At 52.5% G+C, this 26,519-nt stretch overlaps 1 protein-coding gene across 8 annotated transcripts; it reads right to left on the bottom strand.

The window, feature by feature from the left end:
* Positions 1-449: 449 nt before the first annotated feature.
* Positions 450-25,721, bottom strand: PSMC4 (proteasome 26S subunit, ATPase 4). 8 transcript variants are annotated; one of them, XM_085564511.1, is made up of 12 exons: positions 25,664-25,721; positions 21,403-21,507; positions 19,411-19,597; positions 15,377-15,523; positions 13,077-13,186; positions 11,982-12,075; positions 10,059-10,226; positions 8,770-8,846; positions 5,916-6,084; positions 3,565-3,620; positions 2,268-2,405; positions 450-607 (listed from the first exon to the last, which is right to left on the bottom strand). In XM_085564511.1, exons 1-11 carry the CDS (start codon positions 25,697-25,699, stop codon positions 2,292-2,294), a joined length of 1,263 nt encoding a protein of 420 aa, XP_085420637.1. In that variant the 5' UTR covers positions 25,700-25,721; the 3' UTR covers positions 450-607; positions 2,268-2,291. The 8 variants fall into 8 exon arrangements, with proteins under 8 accessions (XP_085420637.1, XP_085420630.1, XP_085420631.1 ...); XM_085564504.1 differs by lacking the exon at positions 450-607 and adding an exon at positions 1,461-1,566 and having other exon boundaries at positions 2,243-2,405; XM_085564505.1 differs by lacking the exon at positions 450-607 and adding an exon at positions 1,461-1,602 and having other exon boundaries at positions 2,257-2,405.
* Between the last annotated feature and the right edge of the window lie 798 nt (positions 25,722-26,519).

Below are 26,519 nucleotides of genomic sequence, written 5' to 3'. Positions count from 1 at the left end.
GTCCCCGAGGCCACCCCAGGTGTCCCTGAAGTGTCCCCAAGGCCACCCGGGTGTCCCCAGGTGCCCTTGAGGTGCTCCCAGGTGTCCCCAAGTCCCTCCCTGGGTTGTCCTTGTGTCCCCAAGGTGTCCCCAAGACCACCCAGGTGCCCCCAGGTGTCCCCAAGGCCACCCCAGGTGTGTCCCCAAGGTGCCCCCAGGTGTCCCCAAGGCCACCCCAGGTGTGTCCCAGGTGTCCCCAAATCCCTCCCTGGGTTGTCCTTGTGTCCCCAAGGATGTCCCCAAGGCCACCCCAGGTGTGTCCCAGGTGTCCCCAAATCCCTCCCTGGGTTGTCCTTGTGTCCCCAAGGATGTCCCCAAGGCCACCCAGGTGTCCCCAAGGTGCCCCCAGGTGTCCCCAAGGCCACCCCAGGTGTCCCCAGGTGTCCCCAAAAAATCCTCCAACGCTCTCATTCCAATCTCAGCTTTATTCCAACGTCCCCAGGTGTGTCCAGGGTGTCCCCAAGGTGTCCCCAAGGCCACCCGGGTGTCCCCAGGTGTCCCCAAGGTGTCCCCAAGACCACCCAGGTGTCCCCAAAGTGTCCCCAAGGCCACCCCAAGTGTCCCCAAGGTGCCCCCAGGTGTCCCCAGGTGTCCCCAAGGCCACCCCAGGTGTGTCCCAGGTGTCCCCAAATCCCTCCCTGGGTTGTCCCTGTGTCCCCAAGGATGTCCCCAAGGCCACCCCAGGTGTCCCCAGGTGTCCCCAAGGCCACCCCAGGTGTCTCCAAAAACCCTCCAACACTCGCGCTCCGATCTCAGCTTTATTCCAACGTCCCCAGGTGTGTCCAGGGTGTCCCCAAAGTGTCCCCAAGGCCACCCCGGGTGTCCCCAAAGTGTCCCCCAAGACCACCCAGGTGTCCCCCGGTGTCCCCAAAGTGTCCCCAAGACCACCCAGGTGTCCCCAGGTGTCCCCAAAGTGTCCCCAAGACCACCCCGGGTGTCCCCAAAGTGTCCCCCAAGACCACCCAGGTGTCCCCCGGTGTCCCCAAAGTGTCCCCAAGGCCACCCCAGGTGTCCCCAAAGTGTCCCCAAGGCCACCCCAGGTGTTCCCAAAGTGTCCCCAAGGCCACCCCAGGTGTCCCCAAAGTGTCCCCAAGGCCACCCCAGGTGTCCCCAAAGTGTCCCCAAAGTGTCCCCAGGTGTCTCCAAAAACCCTCCAACACTCGCGCTCTGATCTCAGCTTTATTCCAACGTCCCCAGGTGTGTCCAGGGTGTCCCCAGGTGTCCCCAAGGCCACCCGGGTGTCCCCAGGTGCCTTTGAGGTGTCCCCAGGTGTCCCCAAAGTGTCCCCAAAAAATCCTCCAACGCTCTCGTTCCAATCTCAGCTTTATTGTAACATCCCCAAGGTGTCCCCAAGGCCACCCCAGGTGTCCCCAAAGTGTCCCCAAGGCCACCCCAGGTGTCCCCAAAAAATCCTCCAACGCTCTCGTTCCAATCTCAGCTTTATTCCAACGTCCCCAGGTGTGTCCAGGGTGTCCCCAGGGTGTCCCCAAGGCCACCCGGGTGTCCCCAAAGTGTCCCCAAGGCCACCTGGGTGTCCCCAAAGTGTCCCCAAGGCCACCCCAGGTGTCTCCAAAAACCCTCCAACACTCGCGCTCTGATCTCAGCTTTATTCCAACGTCCCCAGGTGTGTCCAGGGTGTCCCCAGGTGTCCCCAAGGCCACCCGGGTGTCCCCCGGTGCCCTTGAGGTGTCCCCAGGTGTCCCAAAAGTGTCCCCAAAAAATCCTCCAACGCTCTCGTTCCAATCTCAGCTTTATTGTAACATCCCCAAGGTGTCCCCAAGGCCACCCCAGGTGTCCCCAAAGTGTCCCCAAGACCACCCGGGTGTCCCCAAAGTGTCCCCAAGGCCACCCAGGTGTCCCCAAAAAATCCTCCAACGCTCTCGTTCCAATCTCAGCTTTATTCCAACGTCCCCAGGTGTCCCCAGGTGTCCCCAAGGCCACCCAGGTGTCCCCCGGTGCCCTTGAGGTGTCCCCAGGTGTCCCCAAAGTGTCCCCAAAAAATCCTCCAACGCTCTCGTTCCAATCTCAGCTTTATTGTAACATCCCCAAGGTGTCCCCAAGGCCACCCCAGGTGTCCCCAAAGTGTCCCCAAGGCCACCCCAGGTGTCCCCAAAAAATCCTCCAACGCTCTCGTTCCAATCTCAGCTTTATTCCAACGTCCCCAGGTGTGTCCAGGGTGTCCCCAGGGTGTCCCCAAGGCCACCTGGGTGTCCCCAGGTGTCCCCAAGGCCACCGCGGATGTCCCCAAGGTGTCACTTGTAGAACTCGTGCTCCTGCTCGTCCTTCTTGATGACGGTCTTGTACGCCTTCTCAAAGTCCTTGGCCAGCACGATGTACCTGTTCTCCCTGACGGCCAGCATGCCACCCTGGGGACACGGGGACAGTGTCACCTGTGTCACCTGGGACACCTCAGTGTCACCTGTGTCACCTGTGCCATCCCCAGGGTCACCTGTGTCACCTGTGTCACCTGCACTGAGCTATGGCCACCTGAGTGTCACCTGTGCCATCCCCAGGGTCACCTGTGTCACCTGTGTCACCTGCACTGAGCTATGGCCACCTGAGTGTCACCTGTGTCACCTCCAGTGAGTTACAGCCACCCCTGTGTCACCTGCACTGAGCTATGGCCACACCTGTGTCACCTGAGTGTCACCTGTGCCATCCCCAGGGTCACCTGGGTGTCACCTGTGTCACCTGAGTGTCACCTGTGCCATCCCCAGGGTCACCTGGGTGTCACCTGGGACACCTCAGTGTCACCTGTGCCATCCCCAGGGTCACCTGTGCCACCTCAGTGCCACCTCAGTGTCACCTGTGCCACCTCAGTGTCACCTGGGTGTCACCTGTGTCACCTGAGTGTCACCTGTGCCATCCCCAGTGTCACCTCAGTGTCACCTGGGTCACCTCAGTGTCACCTGGGTGTCACCTGTGCCATCCCCAGGGTCACCTGTGCCACCTCAGTGTCACCTGTGCCACCTCAGTGCCACCTGTGTCACCTCAGTGTCACCTGGGTGTCACCTGTGTCACCTCAGTGTCACCTGTGTCACCTCAGTGTCACCTGGGTGTCACCTGTGCCATCCCCAGGGTCACCTGTGTCACCTGAGTGTCACCTGGGTGTCACCTGTGTCACCTCAGTGTCACCTGTGCCACCTCAGTGTCACCTGTGTCACCTCAGTGCCACCTCAGTGTCACCTGGGTGTCACCTGTGCCATCCCCAGGGTCACCTGTGTCACCTGAGTGTCACCTGGGTGTCACCTGTGTCACCTCAGTGTCACCTGTGCCACCTCAGTGTCACCTGTGCCACCTCAGTGCCACCTGTGTCACCTCCATTGTCACCCCAGTGTCACCCGTGTCACCTGCCCCAGGTGTGCCCAGACCCCAAAACTTCCCTCAAAATCCCCAAATTTTCATCAAATTTCCGCCGATTTTCACCCAATTTTCACCGATTTCCCCCAAATTTCCCCCGTTTTTCCACCCCCAGGTGTGCCCAGGTGTGCCCAGGTGTGCCAGGTGTGCCAGGTGTGCCCTCACCTCCTGGCAGATGGAGTTGATGTCGGCCCCCGAAATCTTGTCCGGCCGTGCCACGTCTGGGGTGGGGTCAAGGAAAGGGCCCAGGTGTGCCCAGGTGTGCCCAGACCACACCCAGGTGTGCCCAGGTGTGCCCCAAACCACCCCAGGTGTGCCCCAAACCCCACCCAGGTGTGCCCCAACCCCCCCCAGGTGTGCCCAGGTGTGCCCAACCCCCATCCAAATGTGCCCAGGTGTGCCCAAAACCACCCCAGGTGTGCCCAGGTGTGCCCCAAACCACCCCAGGTGTGCCCAGGTGTGCCCAAACCCCAGCCAGGTGTGCCCAGGTGTGCCCAAACCCCAGCCAGGTGTGCCCAGGTGTGCCCCAAACCACCCCAGGTGTGCCCAAACCCCACCCAGGTGTGCCCAGGTGTGCCCCAAACCACCCCAGGTGTGCCCAGGTGTGCCCCAAACCCCAGCCAGGTGTGCCCAGGTGTGCCCAACCCCATCCAGGTGTGCCCCAAACCCCAGCCAGGTGTGCCCAAACCCCACCCAGGTGTGCCCAGGTGTGCCCAAACCCCACCCAGGTGTGCCCAGGTGTGCCCCAAACCCCACCCAGGTGTGCCCAGGTGTGCCCCAAACCCCACCCAGGTGTGCCCAGGTGTGCCCCAAACCCCATCCAAGTGTGCCCAGGTGTGCCCAAACCCCACCCAGGTGTGCCCAGGTGTGCCCCAAACCCCAGCCAGGTGTGCCCAGGTGTGCCCCAAACCCCATCCAAGTGTGCCCAGGTGTGCCCAAACCCCACCCAGGTGTGCCCAGGTGTGCCCAAAACCACCCCAGGTGTGCCCAGGTGTGCCCAAACCCCAGCCAGGTGTGCCCAGGTGTGCCCAACCCCATCCAAGTGTGCCCAGGTGTGCCCAGGTGCCCCCAAATCCCCCAATTTTCACCAATTTCCCCCAATTTTCACCGATTATCCCCCAAATTTTGCATTTTTCCCCATTTCCGTGCCCAGGTGCCCTCAGGTGTGCCCAGGTGTGCCCAGGTGCCCCCACATCCCCCAATTTTCACCCAATTTCCCCCATTTTTCACCGATTTTCCCCCAATTTTCACAAATTTTCTCCCAAATTTTTGCATGTTTCCTCATTTCCGTGCCCAGGTGCCCTCAGGTGTGCCCAGGTGTATCCAGGTGTGCCCAGGTGTACCCAGGTGCCCCCACATCCCCCAATTTTCACCAATTCCCCCCAATTTTCACCCAATTTCCCCCAATTTTCACTCAATTTCCCCCAAATTTTTGCGTTTTTCCCCATTTTCCTGCCCAGGTGCCCTCAGGTGTGCCCAGGTGTGCCCAGGTGCCCCCAAATCCCCCAATTTTCACCCAATTTCACCCAATTTTCACCAATTTTCCCCCAATTTTCCCCGATTTTCCCCCAATTTTTTGCCTTTTTCCCCCCATTCCCGTGCCCAGGTGTGCCCAGGTGTGCCCAGGTGTGCCAGGATACAATCCTCCAGGTCCACCTCCTCGGACAGGTGTGTGCCCAGGTGTGCCCAAAATTCCCAAATCCCCCAATTTTCACCAAATTTTCCCCAATTTTCACCGATTTTCCCCCAATTTTCACCCAATTTCCCCCAAATTTTTGCATTTTTCCTCATTTCTGTGCCCAGGTGCCCTCAGGTGTGCCCAGGTGTGCCCAAAACCCCCAAATCACCCATTTTTCACCCAATTCCCCCAATTTTCACCGATTTTCCCCCAATTTTCACCAATTTTCCCCCAATTTTTTGCATTTCTCCCCATTTCCCTGCCCAGGTGCCCTCAGGTGTGCCCAGGTGTGCCCAGGTGTACCCAGGTACCCCCAAATCCCCCAATTTTCACCCAATTTCCCCCAATTTTCACCCAATTTCCCTCAAATTTTTGCGTTTTTCCCCATTCCCGTGCCCAGGTGCCCTCAGGTGTGCCCAGGTGATGCCCAGGTGTGCCCAGGTGTGCCCAGGTGTGCCCAGGTGTGCCCAGGTGTACCCAGGTGCCCCCAAATCCCCCAATTTTCACCCAATTTCTCCCAATTTTCACCGATTTCCCCCCAATTTTCACCGATTTTCCCCCAATTTTTTGCCTTTTTCCCCCCATTCCCGTGCCCAGGTGCCCTCAGGTGTGCCCAGGTGTGCCCAGGTGTACCCAGGTACCCCCAAATTCCCCAAGTTTCACTGAATTTCTCCCAATTCCCCCCAATTTTCACCGATTTTCCCCCAATTTTCACCCATTTTCCCCCAATTTTCACCGATTTTCCCCCAATTTTTTGCCTTTTTCCCCCCATTCCCGTGCCCAGGTGTGCCCAGGTGTGCCCAGGTGTGCCCAGGTGTGCCCAGGTGTGCCAGGATACAATCCTCCAGGTCCACCTCCTCGGACAGGTTCATCTTGCCGGTGATGGTGGAGAAGATCAGGCGCTTCTGGCGCCGGTCGGGCAGCGGGAACTCGATCTTGCGGTCCAGGCGGCCGGGCCGCAGCAGCGCCGGGTCCAGCGTGTCCGCGCGGTTCGTGGCCATGATCACCTGGGCAAAGGTGGGGTTGGCACACCTGAGATCTCCCAAAATCAAAAAAACAAAAAAAAACCCCAAAAAAACAAAAAAAATCCCAAAAAAATCCATAAAAATACCATAAAAACACCATTAAAACCTCAAAAAATGCACCAAAATGGCGGATCCAGGTGTGCCCAGGTGTGCCCAGCCATGATCACCTGGGCACAGGTGGGGTTGGCACACCTGAGATCTTCCAAAATCCATAAAAACCCAAAAACCCCAAAAACCCAAAAAAAATCCCAAAAAAATCCATAAAAATACCATTAAAACCTCAAAAAATGCACCAAAATGGCGGATCCAGGTGTGCCCAGCCATGATCACCTGGGCACAGGTGGGGTTGGCACACCTGAGATCTTCCAAAATCCATAAAAAACCAAAAAAACCCCAAAAAAATCCCAAAAAAATCCATAAAAATACCATAATAAACTCAAAAAATGCACCAAAATGGCGGATCCAGGTGTGCCCAGCCACGATCACCTGGGCACAGGTGGGGTTGGCACACCTGAGATCTTCCAAAATCAAAAAAAACAAAAAAACCCCCAAAAACCCCAAAAACCAAAAAAAAATCCCAAAAAAATCCATAAAAATACCATTAAAACCTCAAAAAATGCACCAAAATGGCGGATCCAGGTGTGCCCAGGTGTGCCCAGCCACGATCACCTGGGCACAGGTGGGGTTGGCACACCTGAGATCTCCCAACATCCATAAAAAAACCAAAAAAACCAAAAAAAATCCCAAAAAAATCCATAAAAAAGCATAAAAACGCCATTAAAAACTCACAAAACACAACAAAATGGCGGATCCAGGTGTGCCCAGCCATGATCACCTGGGCACAGGTGGGGTTGGCACACCTGAGATCTCCCAAAATCCATAAAAACCCAAAAAACCCAAAAAAACCCCAAAAAAATCCCAAAAAAATCCATAAAATTACCATAATAAACTCAAAAAACGCACCAAAATGGCGGATCCAGGTGTGCCCAGCCATGATCACCTGGGCACAGGTGGGGTTGGCACACCTGAGATCTCCCAAAATCCATAAAAAACCAAAAAACCCAAAAAAAATCCCCAAAAAATCCATAAAAATACCATAAAAATACCATTAAAAACTCACAAAACGCACCAAAATGGCGGATCCAGGTGTGCCCAGGTGTGCCCAGGCATGATCACCTGGGCACAGGTGGGGTTGGCACACCTGAGATCTTCCAAAATCCAAAAAAAAACCAAAAAAACCAAAAAAAATCCCAAAAAAATCCATAAAAAAGCATAAAAATGCCATTAAAAACTCACAAAACACAACAAAATGGCGGATCCAGGTGTGCCCAGGTGTGCCCAGCCATGATCACCTGGGCACAGGTGGGGTTGGCACACCTGAGATCTTCCAAAATCCATAAAAAACCAAAAAAACCCCAAAAACCCAAAAAAAATCCCAAAAAAATCCATAAAAAATCAATAAAAAACCTCAAAAAAAAACACAAAAAACCCCCCAAAAAATGCTTAAAAAAATCGTAAAAAACCCGCAAAAAATCCCCAAAATCCCCGAAAAACCTCCCCAAAAAATCCCCCCAAAAAAACCCAAAATCCCCAGAAAAACCCCCGAAAAAATCCTTAAAAAAATATTCCAAAAAATCCCCAAAAAAACCCACCAAAAAATCCCCAAAATCCCCAAAAAACCCCCCAAAAAAACCTAAAAAAACCCCTAAAAAATCAAAAAATCCCCAAAAACCACAAAAAAAGTCCCAAATCCCCCCAAAAAAACCTTTAAAAAAATTCCCAAAAAAACCCCAAAAAATCCCCCCCAAAAAATCCCAAAAACTGCCCAAAAAAATCTCCAAAAAATCCCAAATATTTTGGGGACAATTTGGGACATTTTGGGGACATTTGGAGCATTTTGGGACATTTTGGGACATTTGGGACATTTTGGGTGAATTTTGGGACATTTTGGGACATTTGGGACATTTTTGGACATTTTGGGGCCATTTTGGCCCATTTTGGGACATTTTTGGATATTTTGGGACATTTTTGGATATTTTGGGACCATTTGGGGACAATTTTAGTGACATTTTGAGACATTTGGGGACATTTTGGGTGAATTTTGGACCATTTTGGGACATTTTTGGATATTTGGGTGAATTTTGGGACATTTTTGGATATTTTGGGACATTTTTGGGAAATTTTGGGGCGATTTGGGGCCATTTTGGGACATTTTTGGACATTTGGGGACATTTTGGGACAATTTGGAACCATTTTGGGGACATTTTGGGAAATTTTTGGATAGTTTGGGACATTTTTGAACATTTTGGGAAATTTTGGGACATTTTTAGATATTTGGGGACATTTTGGGACAATTTTGGATATTTTGGGACATTTTGGGACCATTTGGGGACATTTTGGGACATTTTTAGATATTTGGGGACATTTTGGGACATTTGGGGACATTTTGGGACATTTTTGGATATTTTGGGACATTTTTGGATATTTTGGGACATTTGGGGCCATTTTGGGACCATTTTGGGACATTTTGGTACAATTTGGAGCCATTTTGGGACATTTTGGGACATTTTGGGACCATTTTGGGACATTTTGGGACATTTTGGACATTTTTGGATATTTTGGGGCCATTTTGGGACAATTTTGGGCCATTTTGGGCCATTTTGGGACCTTGACGTTGACGTTCTGGTCGAAGCCGTCCATCTGGTTCAGGAGCTCCAGGAGGATCCGTTGGACCTCGCGGTCGGCTTGGGGAGAAATTCGGGAATTTTGGGAAATTCCGGAATCCCCGAAAATTCGGGAATTCCGGCGAGGCCGAAATTCCACCCCAAAACCCCCAAATTCCACCCCAAAATCCAAAATTCCACCCAAAAATCCCAAAATTTCACCCAAAACCTGCAAAAATTCCACCCTGATCTTCACCCTGAAGTTCTCCAGAAGGTTCCTCAAGCTCAAATTTGACCAAAAACCCCAAAATTTGACCAAAAATTCCCAAAATTCGACCAAAACCCCCAAAATTTCCACCCAAAATCCCAAATTCCATCCAGGTGACCCCAAAATTTGACCCAAAATCCCAAAATTCCACCTGAAATCCAAAAATTCCACCCTGATCTTCATCCCGAGGTTCTCCAGAATGTTCCTCAAGCCCAAATTTGACAAAAAAATCCCAAAATTTGACCAAAATTCCAAAATTTCCACCCAAAATCCACCCTGGTCTTCAACCTGAAGTTCTCCAGAAGGTTCTTCACTATCCTGAGGTTCTCCAGAAGGTTCCTCACCATCAACTTCCGCCCAAAATCCCACCAGGACCACCCAAAACCACCCAAAATCCCACCAGGACCACCCAAAATCCACCCTGGTCTTCAACCTGAAGTTCTCCAGAAGGTTCCTCACCATCCTGAAGTTCTCCAGAAAGTTCCTCAAGCCCAAATTCCACCCAGGACCACCCAAAATCCCACCAGGACCACCCAAAATCCACCCAGGACCACCCAAAATGCCACCAGGACCACCCAAAATCCACCCAGGTCTTCACCCTGAAGTTCTCCAGAAGGTTCCTCACCATCCTGAAGTTCTCCAGAAGGTTCCTCGAGCCCAAATTCCACCCAGGACCACCCAAAATCCCACCAGGACCACCCAAAATCCACCCAAAATCCACCCTGGTCTTCACCCTGGTCTTCACCCTGAAGTTCTCCAGAAGGTTCCTCACCATCCTGAAGTTCTCCAGAAGGTTCCTCGAGCCCAAATTCCACCCAAAATCCCACCAGGACCACCCAAAATCCACCCTGATCTTCACCCTGAGGTTCTCTAGAAGGTTCCTCACCATCCTGAAGTTCTCCAGAAGGTTCCTCAAGCCGAAATTCCACCCAAAATCCCACCAGGACCACCCGAAACCCCAGCAGGACCACCCAGCCCCCAGCCAGGTGGACATCCCAGCGCAGCGTGGAGCTCCAGGTCCTCACCGCCGGTCTGGGCGTCGAAGCGCTTGGTGGCGATGGCGTCGATCTCGTCGATGAAGATGATGGCGGGCGCGTTCTCCTTGGCCAGGCGGAAGACGTCGCGGACCATGCGCGGGCCCTCGCCCAGGTACTTCTGCACGAACTCCGAGCCCACCACGCGGATGAAGGCGGCTGGAGGACAACCAGGAGGAGGTCGGGGGATCTCCAGGAAGGTCAGCGGGAAGGCGTGGAGACCTCCAGGAACTCATGGAGACCACCAAGAACCCATGGAGACCTCCAGGAACCCAAAACACCTCCAGAAATCCCATCAGGAACCCATGGAGACCACCAGGAACCCATGGAGACCACCAAAAATCCCACCAGGAACCCGTGGAGACCACCAGGAACCCAAAACATCTCCAGAAATCCCATCAGGAACCCATGGAGACCACCAGGAACCCAAAACATCTCCAGAAATCCCACCGGGAAGCCATGGAGACCACCAGGAACTCAAAACACCTCCATAAGTCCCAAAAATCCCACCAGGAACCCATGGAGACCACCACAAACCCATGGAGACCACCAGGAGTCCATGGAGAACATCAGGAACCCATGGAGACCACCAGAATTCCCAAAAATCCCACCAGGAACCCATGGAAACCACCAGGAACCCATGGAGATCACCAGGAACCCAAAACATCTCCATAAATCCTACCAGGAACCCATGGAGACCACCAAGAACCCATGGAGGACATCAGGAAACCATGGAGACCACCAAGAACCCATGGAGACCCATGGAGACCACCAAAAATCCATGGAGACCACCAGGAACGCAAAACATCTCCAGAAATCCCAAAAATCCCACCAGGAACCCATGGAGACCACCAGGAAGCCATGGAGACCACCAAGAAGCCATGGAGACCTCCAGGAACCCAAAACATCTCCATAAGTCCCAAAAATCCCACCAGGAACCCATGGAGACCACCACAAACCCATGGAGACCACCAGGAGTCCATGGAGTATATCAGGAACCCATGGAGACCACCAGAATTCCCAAAAATCCCACCAGGAACCCATGGAAACCACCAGGAACCCATGGAGATCACCAGGAACCCAAAACATCTCCATAAATCCTACCAGGAACCCATGGAGACCACCAGGAACCCATGGAGACCACCAAGAACCCATGGAGGACATCAGGAAACCATGGAGACCACCAAGAACCCATGGAGACCCATGGAGACCACCAAAAATCCATGGAGACCACCAGGAACGCAAAACATCTCCAGAAATCCCACCAGGAACCCATGGAGACCACCAAGAACCCATGGAGAACTCCAGGAACCCAAAACATCTCCAGAATTCCCAAAAGTACCACCAGGAACCCATCAGGAACCCACCAACAACCTTCTCAAACCCCTCTGAGATGTCTCCAAATCCCCCTGAGATGCCTCCAAACCCCTCTGAGATGCCTCCAAACCCCTCTGAGATGCCTCCAAACCCCCCGGAGATGTCTCCAAACCCCTCGGAGATGCCTCCAAACCCTCTGAGATGCCTCCAAACCCCTCTGAGATGCCTCCAAACCCTCTGAGATGCCTCCAAACCCCCCGGAGATGTCTCCAAACCCCTCTGAGATGCCTCCAACCCCTCTGAGATGCCTCCAAACCCCTCTGAGATGTCTCCAAACCCCTCTGAGATGCCTCCAAACCCTCTGAGATGCCTCCAAACCCCCCAGAGATGTCTCCAAACCCCTCTGAGATGTCTCCAAACCCCCCCGAGATGTCTCCAAACCCTCTGAGATGCCTCCAAACCCTCTGAGATGTCTCCAAACCCCCCATAGATGCCTCCAAACCCTCTGAGATGTCTCCAAACCCCCCTGAGATGTCTCCAAACCCCCCTGAGATGCCTCCAAACCCCCCAGAGATGTCCCCAGCCCCAGGAGCTCACCGGTGGTGTGGTGGGCCACCGCCTTGGCCAGCATGGTCTTCCCGCAGCCGGGGGGGCCGTACATCAGCACCCCCCGCGGGGGGTCAATGCCGATCTAAGGGCGAGAAGGTCCAGCCCAGGTCACCTCGAGGTCATCTGGAGATCCTTGAGGTCACCTCGAGGTCCTCGAGGTCCTCAAGGTCACCTGGAGGTTCTCAAGATGTCCTGAAGGTCCTCAAGGTCACCTGAGGAACCTCAAGGCCACCTGAGGAGCCCTTGAGGTCACCTGGGGTTCCTCAAGGTGCCCTGAAGGTCCTCGAGATCACCTGAGGGTCCTCAACGTGACCTGGAGTTCCTTGAGATCCTCAAGGTCACCTGGAGGTCCTCAAGGTGCCTTGGAGGTCCTCCAAGTCACCTGAGGAACCCTTGAGGTCATCTGAGGAGCCTCAAGGTCACCTGGAGGTCCTTGAGGTCACCTGGAGGTCCTCAAGGTCCTCCAGGTCACCTGGGGGTCCTCGAGATCACCTGAGGTTCTCAAGGTCACCAGGAGATCCTCGAGGTGCCCTGAAGCTCCTCAAGGTCCCCAGAAGGTCCCAGAAGATCCCCAGAAGATCCCCAGAAGGTCCCAGAAGGTCCCCAGAAGGCCCCAGAAGATCCCCAGAACATCCCATAAGATCACAGAAGGTCCCAAAAGATCCCCAGAAGGTCCCAGAAGATCCCCAGAAGATCCCAGAAGGTCCCAGAAGGTCCCCAGAAGATCCCCAGAAGATCCCAGGAGATCCCAGAAGATCCCCAGAACATCCCAGAAGATCACAGAAGATCCCCAGAAGGTCCCAGAAGATCCCCAGAAGATCCCAGAAGGCCCCAGAAGATCCCAGGAGATCCCAGAAGATCCCAGAAGATCCCCAGAACATCCCAGAAGATCCCAGAAGATCCCCAGAAGATCCCAGAAGATCCCCAGAACATCCCAGAAGATCCCAGAAGATCCCCAGAAGATCCCAGAAGTTCCCAGAAGATCCCCAGAAAATCCCAGGAGATCCCAGAAGTCCCCAGAAGGTCCCCAGAAGGCCCCAGAAGATCCCCAGAAGGTCCCCAGAAGGTCCCAGGAGGTCTCACCTGCTTGTAGAGCTCGAAGTGGGTCAGGGGCAGCTCCACGGCCTCGCGGACCTCCTGCTTCTGGATGTCCATGCCACCGATGTCGGCGTAGACCACGTCCGGCTTCTGGTCTGGTGGGTCAAGAGGACAACCGGGACCAGTCTGGACCAGTTTGGACCAACTGGGACCAGTTTGGACCAGTTTGGGACCAGTTTGGATCACCTGGGACCAGTTTGGGACCACCTGGAAGTTCTCCAAGGTCACCTGGGGCCACCAGAAGTTGACCAAGGAGTGGCCACCACGTCCAGCTTCTGGTCAAGGGGACAACTGGGACCAGTTTGGACCAGTTTGGGACCAGTCTGGACCAGTTTGGACCACCTGGGACCACCTGGAAGTTCTCCAAGGTCAACTGGGGCCACCAGAAGTTGACCAAGGAGTGACCAAGGAGTGGCCACCACGTCCAGGTTCTGCTCTGGGTGGTCCAGAGGACAACTGGGACCAGTTTGGGACCAGTTTGGGACCAGTTTGGACCAACTGGGACCAAGCCCACCCCAAGATGGCTCCACCCAACATCTCAAGACCTTTTGGTGACCCCAAACCCCATTTTTCGACCCAAAGTTTCACTTTTTGGACCAAAAATTTCATCTTTGGACCCAAAATTTGGGGTTTTTGCCCCCAAAACTACATTTTATGGATCCCAGCTGTGCCCAGGTGTCCCCAGAGTGGCTCCACCCAACATCTCAAGACCTTCAGGTGACCTCAACCACCATTTTTGGCCCTCAAACCCCATTTTTGGACCCAAAATTTCGTGTTTTTCGCCCCAAAATGACGTTTTATGGATCCCAGGTGCTCCCAGCTGTGCCCAGGTCAGACCTCCTGACCCCAGAGTGGCTCCACCCAACATCTCAAGACCTTCAGGTGACCCCAAACCCCATTTTTGGACCCAAAACTTCGTTTTTTCACCCCGAAATTCCATTTTTTTGCCCCAAAAACACGTTTTATGGATGCCAGCTGTGCCCAGCTGTGCCCAGCTGTGCCCAAGATGCCTCCACCCAAGATCTCAAGACCTTTTGGTGACCCCAAACCCCATTTTCGCTCCCAAAACTTCGTTTTTTCACCCCGAAATTCCGTTTTTTCGCCCCAAAAACACGTTTTATGGATGCCAGCTGTGCCCAGCTGTGCCCAGGTCAGACCTCCTGACCCCAGAGTGGCTCCACTGAAGATCTCAAGACCTTTTGGTGACCCCAAACCCCATTTTTTGACCCAAAACTTCATTTTTCCGCCCCGAAATTCCGTTTTTTCGCCCTGAAACGACGTTTTACGGGTGCCAGGTGCTGCCAGCTGTGCCCAGGTCAGACCTCCTGACCCCAGAGTGGCTCCACCGAAGATCTCAAGACCTTTTGGTGACCCCAAACCCCATTTTCGCTCCCAAAACTTCATTTTTCCGCCTCGAAATTCTGTTTTTTCGCCCCGGAACGACGTTTTACGGGTGCCAGCTGTGCCCAGCTGTGCCCCAGCTGTGCCCAGCTGTGCCCAAGATGCCTCCACCGAAGATCTCAAGACCTTTTGGTGACCCCAAACCCCATTTTCGCTCCCAAAACTTCATTTTTCCGCCCCGAAATTCCGTTTTTTCGCCCCGGAACGACGTTTTACGGGTGCCAGCTGTGCCCAGCTGTGCCCCAGCTGTGCCCAGCTGTGCCCAAGATGCCTCCACCGAAGATCTCAAGATCTTTTGGTGACCCCAAACCCCATTTTCGCTCCCAAAACCTCATTTTTTTGCCCCGAAATTCCATTTTTTCACCCCGAAACGACGTTTTATGGATGCCAGGTGCTGCCAGCTGTGCCCAGCTGTGCCCAAGACGCCTCCACCGAAGATCTCAAGACCTTTTGGTGACCCCAAACCCCATTTTTTGACCCAAAACTTCGTTTTTTCACCCCAAAATTCCGTTTTTTCGCCCCGAAACGACATTTTATGGATCCCAGCTGTGCCAGGTGTCCCCAGGATGGTTCCACCCAACATCTCAAGATCTTTTGGTGACCCCAAACCCCATTTTTGGACCCAAAACTTCATTTTTTTGCCCCAAAATTTCGTTTTTTCGCCCCAAAACGACATTTTATGGATCCCAGCTGTGCCCAGCTGTGCCAGGTGTCCCCAAGATGCCTCCACCCAACATCTCAAGACCTTTTGGTGACCCCAAACCCCATTTTTTGACCCAAAACTTCATTTTTCCGCCCCGAAATTCCGTTTTTTCGCCCCGGAACGACGTTTTACGGGTGCCAGCTGCTGCCAGCTGTGCCCCAGCTGTGCCAGCTGTGCCCACCTGAGGTCAGCATCATGATGCTGCTGTCGGCCTCGGGCGGCAGGACGTCCACCAGGGCGTTGCTGTGCTTGTGCAGCGCCACCGAGGCGTTGGGCTTCAGCAGCTCGCGGTCGATGGTGCTCAGGATGCGCACGTAGTAGTTGGAGCCTGGGCCCAAAAATTCCCAGACCTTCTCCAAAATTTCCCCCAAATTTTCCCCAATTTTCCCCAGATTTTTCCCCATTTTCCCCCACATTTTCCCCATTTTTCCACGATTTTTCCATGATTTTTCCCGATTTTTTCAGCAATTTTCCCCATTTTTCCCACCAATTTTTTCCCCATTTTCCCCCCAATTTTCCCCAATTTCCCCACAATTTTCCCCCAATTTTTCCCCATTTTCCCCCAAATTTCCCCTGTTTTCCCACAATTTTTCCATGATTTTTCCCGATTTTTTCAGCAATTTTCCCCATTTTCCCCCCAATTTTTTCCCCATTTCCCCCCCAAATTTCCCCAATTTCCCCCCTATTTTCCAACAATTTTCCCCATTTTCCCCAGTTTTCCCCCAATTTTTCCCAATTTTTCCCCAAATTTCCCCCGTTTTCCCACTATTTTTCCCAATTTTTTCAGCAATTTTCTCCATTTTTCTCACCATATTTTCCCCATTTTTCCCCCAATTTTCCCCAATTTTCCCCCAATTTTTCCCCATTTCCACCCAAATTTCCCCCAATTTTTCCCCATTTTCCCCCAAATTTTCCCCATTTTTCCACGATTTTTCCATGATTTTTCCTGATTTTTTCAGCAATTTTCTCCATTTTTCTCACCAATTTTTTCCCCATTTTCCCCCCAATTTTCCCCCCAATTTCCCCCAATTTTTCCCCATTTCCCCCCAAATTTCCCCCATTTTTCCATGATTTTTCCCGATTTTTTCAGCAATTTTCTCCATTTTTCTCACCAATTTTTTCCCCATTTTCCCCCCAATTTTCCCCCCAATTTCCCCCAATTTTTCCCCATTTCCCCCCAAATTTCCCCCATTTTTCCATGATTTTTCCCGATTTTTTCAGCAATTTTCTCCATTTTTCTCACCAATTTTTTCCCCATTTTCCCCCCAATTTTCCCCATTTCCCCCCAATTTTCCCACAATTTTTCCCCATTTTCCCCCAAATTTTCCCCATTTTTCCACGATTTTTCCATGATTTTTCCCGATTTTTTCAACAATTTTCTCCATTTTTCTCACCAATTTTTTCCCCATTTTCCCCCCAAATTTCCCCAATTTTCCCCCAATTTTTCCCCATTTCCCCCCAGATTTCCCCCAATTTTTCCCCATTTTACCCCATTTTTCCACGATTTTTCCATGATTTTTCCCGATTTTTTCAGCAATTTTCCCCATTTTTCTCACAATATTTTCCCCATTTTCCCCCCAATTTTCCCCATTTCCCCACAATTTTCCCCCAATTTTTCCCCATTTTCCCCCAAATTTTCCCCATTTTTCCACGATTTTTCCATGATTTTTCCCGATTTTTTCAGCAATTTTCTCCATTTTTCTCACCAATTTTTTCCCCATTTTTCCCCCAAATTTCCCCAATTTCCCCCCAATTTTCCGACAATTTTACCCATTTTCCCCACAATTTTCCCCCAAATTTTCCCCATTTTTCCACGATTTTTCCATGATTTTTCCCTATTTTTCCAGCAATTTTCTCAATTTTTCTCACCATTTTTTCCCCCATTTTTCCCCCAATTTTCCCCAATTTCCCCCCAATTTTTCCCCATTTCCCCACAATTTTCCCCCAATTTTTCCCCATTTTTCCCCAGATTTTCCCCATTTTCCCCCAAATTTTCCCCATTTTTCCACGATTTTTCCATGATTTTTCCAGCAATTTTCTCCATTTTTCTCACCATTTTTTCCCCCATTTTTCCCCCAATTTTCCCCAATTTCCCCCCAATTTTCCATCAATTTTCCCCATTTTCCCCCCAATTTTCCCCCAATTTTTCCCCATTTTCCCCCAAATTTCCCCCATTTTTCCACTATTTTTCCTGATTTTTTCAGCAATTTTCCCCATTTTTCCCCATTTTTCCCCCAAATTTCTCCAATTTCCCCCCAGTTTTCCAACAATTTTCTCCATTTTCCCCACAATTTTTCCCCATTTTCCCCCAAATTTCCATGATTTTTCCATGATTTTTCCTGATTTTTTCAGCAATTTTCCCCATTTTTCCCCATTTTTCCCCCAAATTTCTCCAATTTCCCCCCAATTTTCCAACAATTTTCTCCATTTTCCCCACAATTTTTCCCCATTTTCCCCCAAATTTCCCCCATTTTTCCACAATTTTTCCATGATTTTTCCCGATTTTTTCAGCAATTTTCTCCATTTTTCTCACCATTTTTTTCCCCATTTTTCCCCCAATTTTCCCCAATTTACCCCCAATTTTCCAACAATTTTCTCCATTTTCCCCCAATTTTTCCCCATTTTCCCCCAAATTTCCCCCATTTTTCCATGATTTTTCCTGATTTTTTCAGCAATTTTCTCCATTTTTCTCACCAATTTTTTCCCCCTTTTTCCCAGTTTTTCCCCATTTTCCCATGATTTTCCCCCATTTTTTCCCCAAATTTTCCCCATTTTCCCACCAATTTCCCCCAATTTTTCCCTCCATTTTCCCCAATTTTTTCCCATTTTCCCCCAAATTTCCACCAATTTTCCCCCAATTTTTCCCCAATTTTCTCCCCAACTTTTCCCAGTTTTTCCCCAATTTCCCACTAATTTTCCCAATTTTCCCCATTTTTCCCCATTTCCCATTCCCAGGTGTGCTCAGGTGTGCCCAAACCCCCAAATTTCCACCAAATTTCCACCGATTTCCCCCAAACTTCCACCAATTTCCTCCGAATTTCCACCGATTTTCACCAAATTTCCACTGATTTCCCCCAAATTTCCCCCGTTTTCCCGCCCCCAGGTGTGCCCAGGTGTGTGCAACCATTCCCAGGTGTGCCCAGCTGTGCCCAAACCCCAAAATCCCAAAATTTTCACCAAATTTCCACCGATTTCCACCAAATTTCCACCGATTTTCCCCAAATTTCCACCGTTTTCCCCCAAATTTCCCCCGTTTTCCCGCCCCCAGGTGTGCCCAGGTGTGCCCAGGTGTGTGGAACCATTCCCAGGTGCGCCCAGGTGTGCCCAAACCTCAAAATCCCAAAATTTTCACCAAATTTCCACCAATTTCCTCTGAATTTCCACCTATTTTCCCCAAATTTCCACCAATTTCCCCCAAATTTCCCCCGTTTTCCCACCCCCAGGTGTGCCCAGGTGTGTGCAACCATTCCCAGGTGCGCCCAGGTGTGCCCATACCCCAAAATCCCCAAATTTCCACCAAATTTCCACCTATTTTCCCCAAATTTCCACCGATTTCCTCCAAATTTCCACCTATTTTCCCCAAATTTCCACCGATTTTCACCAAATTTCCACCGATTTCCCCCAAATTTCCCCCGTTTTCCCGCCCCCAGGTGTGCCCAGGTGTGCCCAGGTGTGTGCAACCATTCCCAGGTGTGCCCAGGTGTGCCCATACCCCAAAATCCCCAAATTTCCACCAAACCTCCACCTATTTTCCCCAAATTTCCACCGATTTCCCCCAAATTTCCACCGATTTCCCCCAAATTTCCCCCGTTTTCCTGCCCCCAGGTGTGCCCAGGTGTGCCCAGGTGTGTGGAACCATCTCCAGGTGTGCCCAGACCCCAAAGTCCCGACATTTCCACCAAATTTCCACCTATTCTCAGCAGATTTCCACCTATTTCCCCCAAATTTCCACCGATTTCCCCCAAATTTCCCATTTTCCCGCCCCCAGGTGTGCCCAGGTGTGCCCAGGTGTGTGGAACCATCCCCAGGTGTGCCCAGACCCCAAAGTCCCCAAATTTCCACCAAATTTCCACCTATTCTCAGCAGATTTCCACCTATTTTCCCCAAATTTCCACCAATTTTCCCCAAATTTCCACCGATTTTCCCCAAATTTCCACTGATTTCCCCCAAATTTCCCCCGTTTTCCCGCCCCCAGGTGTGCCCAGGTGTGCCCACCTGTGGTGGAGCCCACGATGGCCGTGTTCTGGTCGACGGCCTCCAGGAACTGGCCGATGACCAGCGGGATGCTCTGGATGCGCTTGACCTCCTCCTGGGCGTGCAGGAACTCCTTCTTGAGGTTCCTCTGCTCGTCCTTGATGTACTCCTCCTGCACCTCCAGGAACTCCAGCTCCTGCTGCAGCTTCTGCAGGTGAGACAGGTGAGACACACCTGAGACACACCTGAGACAGGTGAGACACTCCTGGGATACACCTGAGTTACACCTGGGTCACACCTGGGCCGTGGGGCTCAGGGCAGGAGCTGAGCTCCTCCTGCACCTCCAGGAACTCCAGCTCCTGCTGCAGCTTCTGCAGGTGAGACACACCTGAGTTACACCTGAGACAGGTAAAATACACCTGAGACACTCCTGGGATACACCTGAGTTACACCTGGGTCACACCTGGGCCGTGGGGCTCAGGGCAGGAGCTGAGCTCCTCCTGCACCTCCAGGAACTCCAGCTCCTGCTGCAGCTTCTGCAGGTGAGACACACCTGAGTCACACCTGAGACAGGTGAGACACTCCTGAGACACACCTGAGACAGGTGAGACACACCTGAGACACACCTGAGACAGGTGAGACACTCCTGGGATACACCTGAGTTACACCTGGGTCACACCTGGGCCGTGGGGCTCAGGGCAGGAGCTGAGCTCCTCCTGCACCTCCAGGAACTCCAGCTCCTGCTGCAGCTTCTGCAGGTGAGACAGGTGAGACACACCTGCGACACACCTGAGACACACCTGAGACAGGTGAGACACTCGTGGGATACACCTGAGTTACCTGAGACACACCTGGGATACACCTGAGTTACCTGAGATACACCTGGGATACACCTGAGTTACCTGAGACACACCTGAGGTACCTGAGATACATCTGAGACAGGTAAAACACACCTGAGATACACCTGGGATACACCTGAGACAGGTAAAACACACCTGAGATATACCTGGGATACACCTGAGTTACCTGGGATACACCTGAGTTACCTGAGCTACACCTGAGACAGGTGAGACACTCCTGAGATACTCCTGGGATACACCTGAGATACCTGAGATACACCTGAGTTACCTGAGATACATCTGAGACACCTGCGATACACCTGAGACAGGTAAAACACACCTGAGATACACCTGAGACAGGTGAGATACACCTGAGATACTCCTGGGATACACCTGAGTTACACCTGGGTCACACCTGGGCCGTGGGGCTCAGGGCAGGAGCTGAGCTCCTCCTGCACCTCCAGGAACTCCAGCTCCTGCTGCAGCTTCTGCAGGTGAGACAGGTGAGACACACCTGAGACAGGTGAGACACTCCTGGGATACTCCTGGGATACACCTGAGATACCTGAGACAGGTAAAACACACCTGAGATACACCTGAGATACTCCTGAGATACCTGAGATACACCTGGGACAGGTAAAACACACCTGGGATACACCTGGGATCCACCTGAGATACACCTGAGACACGACACCTGGGCCCAGGTGTGTCCCACACTCACCCAGGTGTGTCCCACGTGTCCAGGTGTGTCCCACAGGTGTGTCCCACACTCACCCAGGTGTATCACATATGCCCAGGTGTGTCCCACCTGTCCAGGTGTGTCCCACAGGTGTGTCCCAGACTCACCCAGGTGTGTCCCACGTGTCCAGGTGTGCCCAGGTGTGTCCCACAGGTGTGTCCCACACTCACCCAGGTGTGTCCCACCTGTCCAGGTGTGCCCAGGTGTGTCCAGGTGTGTCCAGGTGTGCCCAGGTGTGTCGCACACTCACCTTGTACCTGCTGTACAGGTAACTCACCTGTCCAGGTGTGTCCCACACTCACCCAGGTGTGCCCAGGTGTGCCCAGGTGTGCCCAGGTGTGTCACACACTCACCTTGTACCTGCTGTACAGGTAACTCACCTGCCCAGGTGTGCCCAGGTGTGCCCAGGTGTGCCCAGGTGTATCGCACACTCACCTTGTACCTGCTGTACAGGTCCTCCAGGTCCTCGGGCTCGGGGCCCAGGTAAGGTGGGCCCAGACAGGTGAGGGGCCGGGGCGTGGCCGGGGGCGGGGCCTCGTCCTGCACAGGTGAGATTGGACAGGTGAGGGGCCGGGGCGTGGCCGGGGGCGGGGCCTCGTCCTGCACAGGTGAGAATGGACAGGTGAGGGGCCGGGGCGTGGCCGGGGGCGGGGCCTCGTCCTGCACAGGTGAGATTGGACAGGTGAGGGGCCGGGGCGTGGCCGGGGGCGGGGCCTCGTCCTGCACAGGTGAGAATGGACAGGTGAGGGGCCGGGGCGTGGCCGGGGGCGGGGCCTCGTCCTGCACAGGTGAGATTGGACAGGTGAGGGGCCGGGGCGTGGCCGGGGGCGGGGCCTCGTCCTGCACAGGTGAGAATGGACAGGTGAGGGGGCGGGGCTTAAAAGGGGGCGGGGCCTCGTCCTGCACAGGTGAGATTGGACAGGTGAGGGGGCGGGGCTTGAAAGGGGGCGGGGCCTCACCTGCACAGGTGAGATTGGACAGGTGAGGGGCCGGGGCGTGGCCGGGGGCGGGGCCTCGTCCTGCACAGGTGAGATTGGACAGGTGAGGGGGCGGGGCTTAAAAGGGGGCGGGGCCTCGTCCTGCACAGGTGAGAATGGACAGGTGAGGGGGCGGGGCTTAAAAGGGGGCGTGGCCTCGTCCTGCACAGGTGAGATTGGACAGGTGAGGGGGCGGGGCTTAAAAGGGGGCGGGGCCTCGTCCTGCACAGGTGAGAATGGACAGGTGAGGGGGCGGGGCTTAAAGGGGGCGGGGCCTCGACCTGCACAGGTGAGGGGGCGGGGCTTAAAAGGGGGCGTGGCCTCGTCCTGCACAGGTGAGATTGGACAGGTGAGGGGGCGGGGCTTAAAAGGGGGCGGGGCCTCGTCCTGCACAGGTGAGATTGGACAGGTGAGGGGTCGGGGCGGGGCCGGGGCCTCGTCCTGCACAGGTGAGATTGGACATGTGAGGGGGCGGGGCTTAAAAGGGGGCGGGGCCTCGTCCTGCACAGGTGAGAATGGACAGGTGAGGGGGAGGGGCTTAAAAGGGGGCGGGGCCTCGTCCTGCACAGGTGAGATTGGACAGGTGAGGGGGTGGGGCTTAAAAGGGGGCGGGGCCTCGTCCTGCACAGGTGAGATTGGACAGGTGAGGGGCCGGGGCGTGGCCGGGGGCGGGGCCTCGTCCTGCACAGGTGAGATTGGACAGGTGAGGGGGCGGGGCTTGAAAGGGGGCGGGGCCTCATCCTGCACAGGTGAGAGTGGACAGGTGAGGGGGCGGGGCTTAAAAGGAGGAGGGGTCTAAAAAGGGGAGGGGCTTAAAAATTGGGGAGGGGCTTAAAATGGGGAGGTGTCTAAAAGGGGAGGGGCTTGAAATCTGGGAGGGGCTTAAAATGGGGAGGGGCTTAAATAGGAGAGGGGTTTAAATGGGGAGGGGTCTAAAAGGGGGAGGGGCTTAAAAACGAGGTTAAAATGGGGGAGGGGCTTTAAAATTGGGGAGGGGTCTAAAAGGGGGAGAGGCTTTAAAGGGGAGGGGCTTAAATTGGGAGGGGTCTAAAAGGGGGAGGGGCTTAAATGGGGAGGGGTCTAAAAGGGGGAGAGGCTTTAAAGGGGAGGGGCTTAAATTGGGAGGGGTCTAAAAGGGGGAGGGGCTTAAATGGGGAGGGGTCTAAAAGGGGGAGGGGCTTAAATGGGGAGGGGCTTAAAATGGGGAAGGGTCTAAAAGGGGAGTAGCTTTAAAGAGGAGGGCTTAAAATGGGGGAGGGGCTTAAATGGGGAGGGGTCTAAAAGAGGGAGGGGCTTAAAAGGGGAGGGGCTTAAAATTGGGAGGTAAAAAGGGGAGGGGCTTTGAAATGGGGAGGGGCTTAAATTGGGGAGGGGTCTAAAAGGGGGAGGGGCTTAAATGGGGAGGGGTCTAAAAGGGGGAGGGGCTTAAAAGGGGAGGGGCTTAAAATTTGAAGGTAAAAAGGGGAGGGGCTTTAAAATGGGGAGGGGCTTAAATTGGGGAGGGGTATAAAAGGGGGAGGGGCTTAAATGGGGAGGGGTCTAAAAGGGGGAGGGGCTTAAAAGGGGAGGGGCTTAAAATTTGAAGGTAAAAAGGGGAGGGGCTTTAAAATGGGGAGGGGCTTAAATTGGGGAGGGGTATAAAAGGGGGAGGGGCTTAAATGAGGAGGGGGCGTTTTCCGGTTTTTTTTTGGGGGGGGGTTGGGGGTTTCTTGGTGTTTTTTATTGTTTTTTGGGGTTTTCTGGTTTTTTGGAGATTTTTTGGGGTTTTTTTTGGGGGGATTTTTGGGGTTTTTGGCGGGTTTTCTTTGCGGACTTTTGGGTTTTTTTTAAGGGTTTTTTGGAAAGATTTTTGGGGTTTTTTTGAGGGTTTTTTGGTTTTTTTTTTTGGTGGGGCTTTGGGGTTATTTTTGGGTTTTTCTTAAAGGTTTTTTTGGGGGCATTTTTGGGGTTTTTTGGGTTTTTTTTGCAGGGTTTTGGGGATTTCTGGGCTTTTTTGGGCATTTTGGGTTTTTCTGGGGTTTTTTCTGGTGCTCCCTCCCCCCCACAGGGATTTTTGGGTTTATTTATGGGGTTTTGGGGATTTTTTGGGGTTTTTTTTTTGATTCTTTTGGGTTTTCTCCAATGCCCCCTCCCCACCAGGGAGATTTTTGGGTTGATTTTTGGGTTTTTGGGGGGTTTTTGGATTTCCTCGTTGCTCCCTCCCCACCACGGGGATTTTTGGGTTTATTTTTGGGTTAATTCAGGTTATTTTTGGGATTTTTGGGTTTCCTCGTTGCTCCCTTCCCTCCCAGGGAGATTTTTGGGTTTATTTTTGGGTTATTTCGGGTTTTTTGGGGGTTTTTTTGGGATTTTTGGGGTTTTATTGGGGATGTTTTGGATTATTTGGGGGTTTTTTGGGGGTTTTGGGTTTATTTTTGGGATTTTTGGGTTCTTTCGGCTACTCCCTTCTCCCCCAGGGAGATTTTTGGGTTATTTTGGGGATTTTTGGGGTTTATTTTGGAATTTTTGTGGTTTTATTGGGGATTTTTTGGATTATTTGGGGGTTTTTTGGAGGGTTTGGGTTTATTTTTGGGATTTTTGGGTTTCCTTGTTGCTCCCTCCCCCCCACGGGGATTTTTGGATATATTTTTGGGTTATTTTGGGTTATTTTGGGAATTTTTGGGGGTTTTTTTGGGATTTTTGGGGTTTTATTGGGGATTTTTTGGATTATTTGGAGGTTTTTTGGGGGTTTTGGGTTTATTTTTCGGATTTTTGGGGTTCCTCGTTGCTCCCTCCCCCCCACGAGGATTTTTGAATTTATTTTTGAGTTATTACGGGTTATTTGGGTGTTTTGGGCTTATTTTGTGATTTTTGGGTTATTTCCGGTTATTTTGGGGATTTTTGGGGGGTTTTTTGGGGATTTTTGGGGTTTCATTGGGGATTTTTTTTATTATTTTGGGTTTTTTGGGTTTATTTTTGGGATTTTTGGGTTTTATCGGCTGCTCCCTCCGTCCCACGGGGATTTTCGGGTTTATTTTTGGGTTTTTTGGGGATTTTTTTGGGTTTTCTCGGCTGCTCCCTCCACCCCACGGAAATTTTTGGGGTTTTTTTGTGGATTTTTGGGTTTATTTTTGGGATTTTTGGGTTTTATCGGCTGCTCCCTCCCCCCCAGGGAGATTTTTGGGGGTTTTTTGTGGATTTTTGGGTTTATTTTTGGGATATTTGGGTTTCCTCGTTGCTCCCTCCCCCCCACGAGGATTTTTGGGTTTATTTTTGGGTTATTTCGGGTTATTTTGGGGATTTTGGGGTTTTTTTTGGGATTTTGGGGGTTTTATTGGGGATTTTTTTTATTATTTTGGGTTTTTTGGGTTTATTTTTGGGATTTTTGGGTTTTCTCCGCTGCTCCCTCCCCCCCACGGAAATTTTTGGGGTTTTTTTGCAGATTTTTCGTTTTATTTTTGGGATTTTTGGGTTTTCTCGGCTGCTCCCTCCCCCCAAGGGAGATTTTTGGGGTTTTTTTGTGGATCTTTGGGTTTATTTTTGGGATTTTTGGGTTTTCTCGGCTGCTCCCTCCGCCCCACGGGGATTTTTGGGGTTTTATTGGGGATTTTTTTTATTATTTTGGCTTTTTGGGTTTATTTTTGGGATTTTTGGGTTTTCTCGGCTGCTCCCTCCCCCCCAGGGAGATTTTTGGGGTAATTTTTGGGTTATTTCGGGGTTTTTTGGGGTTTTTCCCTGACCTGCGCCTTCTCCCCGAGCAGCCCCAGCTCCTCCATCGTGACGGCGCGCGCCGGAAGTGACGTCAGCGCGCACCGCGGGAAAAGGGGGCGGGGCCCGGAGCGCCGCCCGCGCATGCGCAGAGGGAGCGGAGCGCTCCCAGTTTGGACCAGTTTGGGGCAATTTGGGACCAGTTTGGAGCAGGGACCAATCGGAACTCTCCCAGTTTGTCCCAGTTCCCTCCCAGTATGGACCAGTAACGTCCCAAACCCCTCCCAGTATAAACCAGTAACGTCCCAGTGCCTCCCAGTATAAACCAGTAACGTCCCAGTGCCTCCCAGTTTGTCCCAGTTCACTCCCAGTATGGACCAGTAACGTCCCAAACCCCTCCCAGTATAAACCAGTAACGTCCCAGTGCCTCCCAGTATGGACCAGTAACGTCCCAGTGCCTCCCAGTTTGTCCCAGTTCACTCCCAGTTCGGACCAGTAACGTCCCAGTGCCTCCCAGTATAAACCAGTAACGTCCCAGTGCCTCCCAGTATGGACCAGTTCCCTCCCAGTTCCCTCCCAGTATGGACCAGTAATGTCCAAGTGCCTCCCAGTAAAAACCAGTAACGTCCCAGTGCCTCCCAGTATGGACCAGTTCCCTCCCAGTGCCTCCCAGTATGAACCAGTAACGTCCCAGTGCCTCCCAGTATGGACCAGTTCCCTCCCAGTGCCTCCCAGTATGAACCAGTAACGTCCCAGTGCCTCCCAGTCCCTCCGTTAATCCCAGTTCAATCCCAGTCCTTCCCAGTCTCTCCCAGTTTGTTCTAATCCCCTACGAGTCCCTCCCAGTCCCTCCCAGTTTCCTCCCAGTACAAACCAGTAACCCCAAAC

This window comes from Lonchura striata, chromosome 33, assembly GCF_050655825.1.
Source record: "Lonchura striata isolate lonStrDom1 chromosome 33, ASM5065582v1, whole genome shotgun sequence".
Taxonomy (NCBI): domain Eukaryota; kingdom Metazoa; phylum Chordata; class Aves; order Passeriformes; family Estrildidae; genus Lonchura; species Lonchura striata.
This window is presented reverse-complemented; position numbering and strand designations above follow the sequence as displayed.

What these genes read in the sequence shown, in the direction of transcription:
- PSMC4 (XM_085564511.1), bottom strand. Translation starts at nt 25,699, where the DNA reads ATGGAGGAGCTGGGGCTGCTCGGGGAGAAGGCGCAG. An exon ending in ACCTGTACAGCAGGTACAAG is followed by an intron (nt 19,598 to 21,402) that starts GTGAGTGTGCGA and finishes TCTCACCTGCAG; the next exon opens with AAGCTGCAGCAGGAGCTGGA. An exon ending in CATCATGATGCTGACCTCAG is followed by an intron (nt 13,187 to 15,376) that starts GTGGGCACAGCT and finishes TTGACCCACCAG; the next exon opens with ACCAGAAGCCGGACGTGGTC.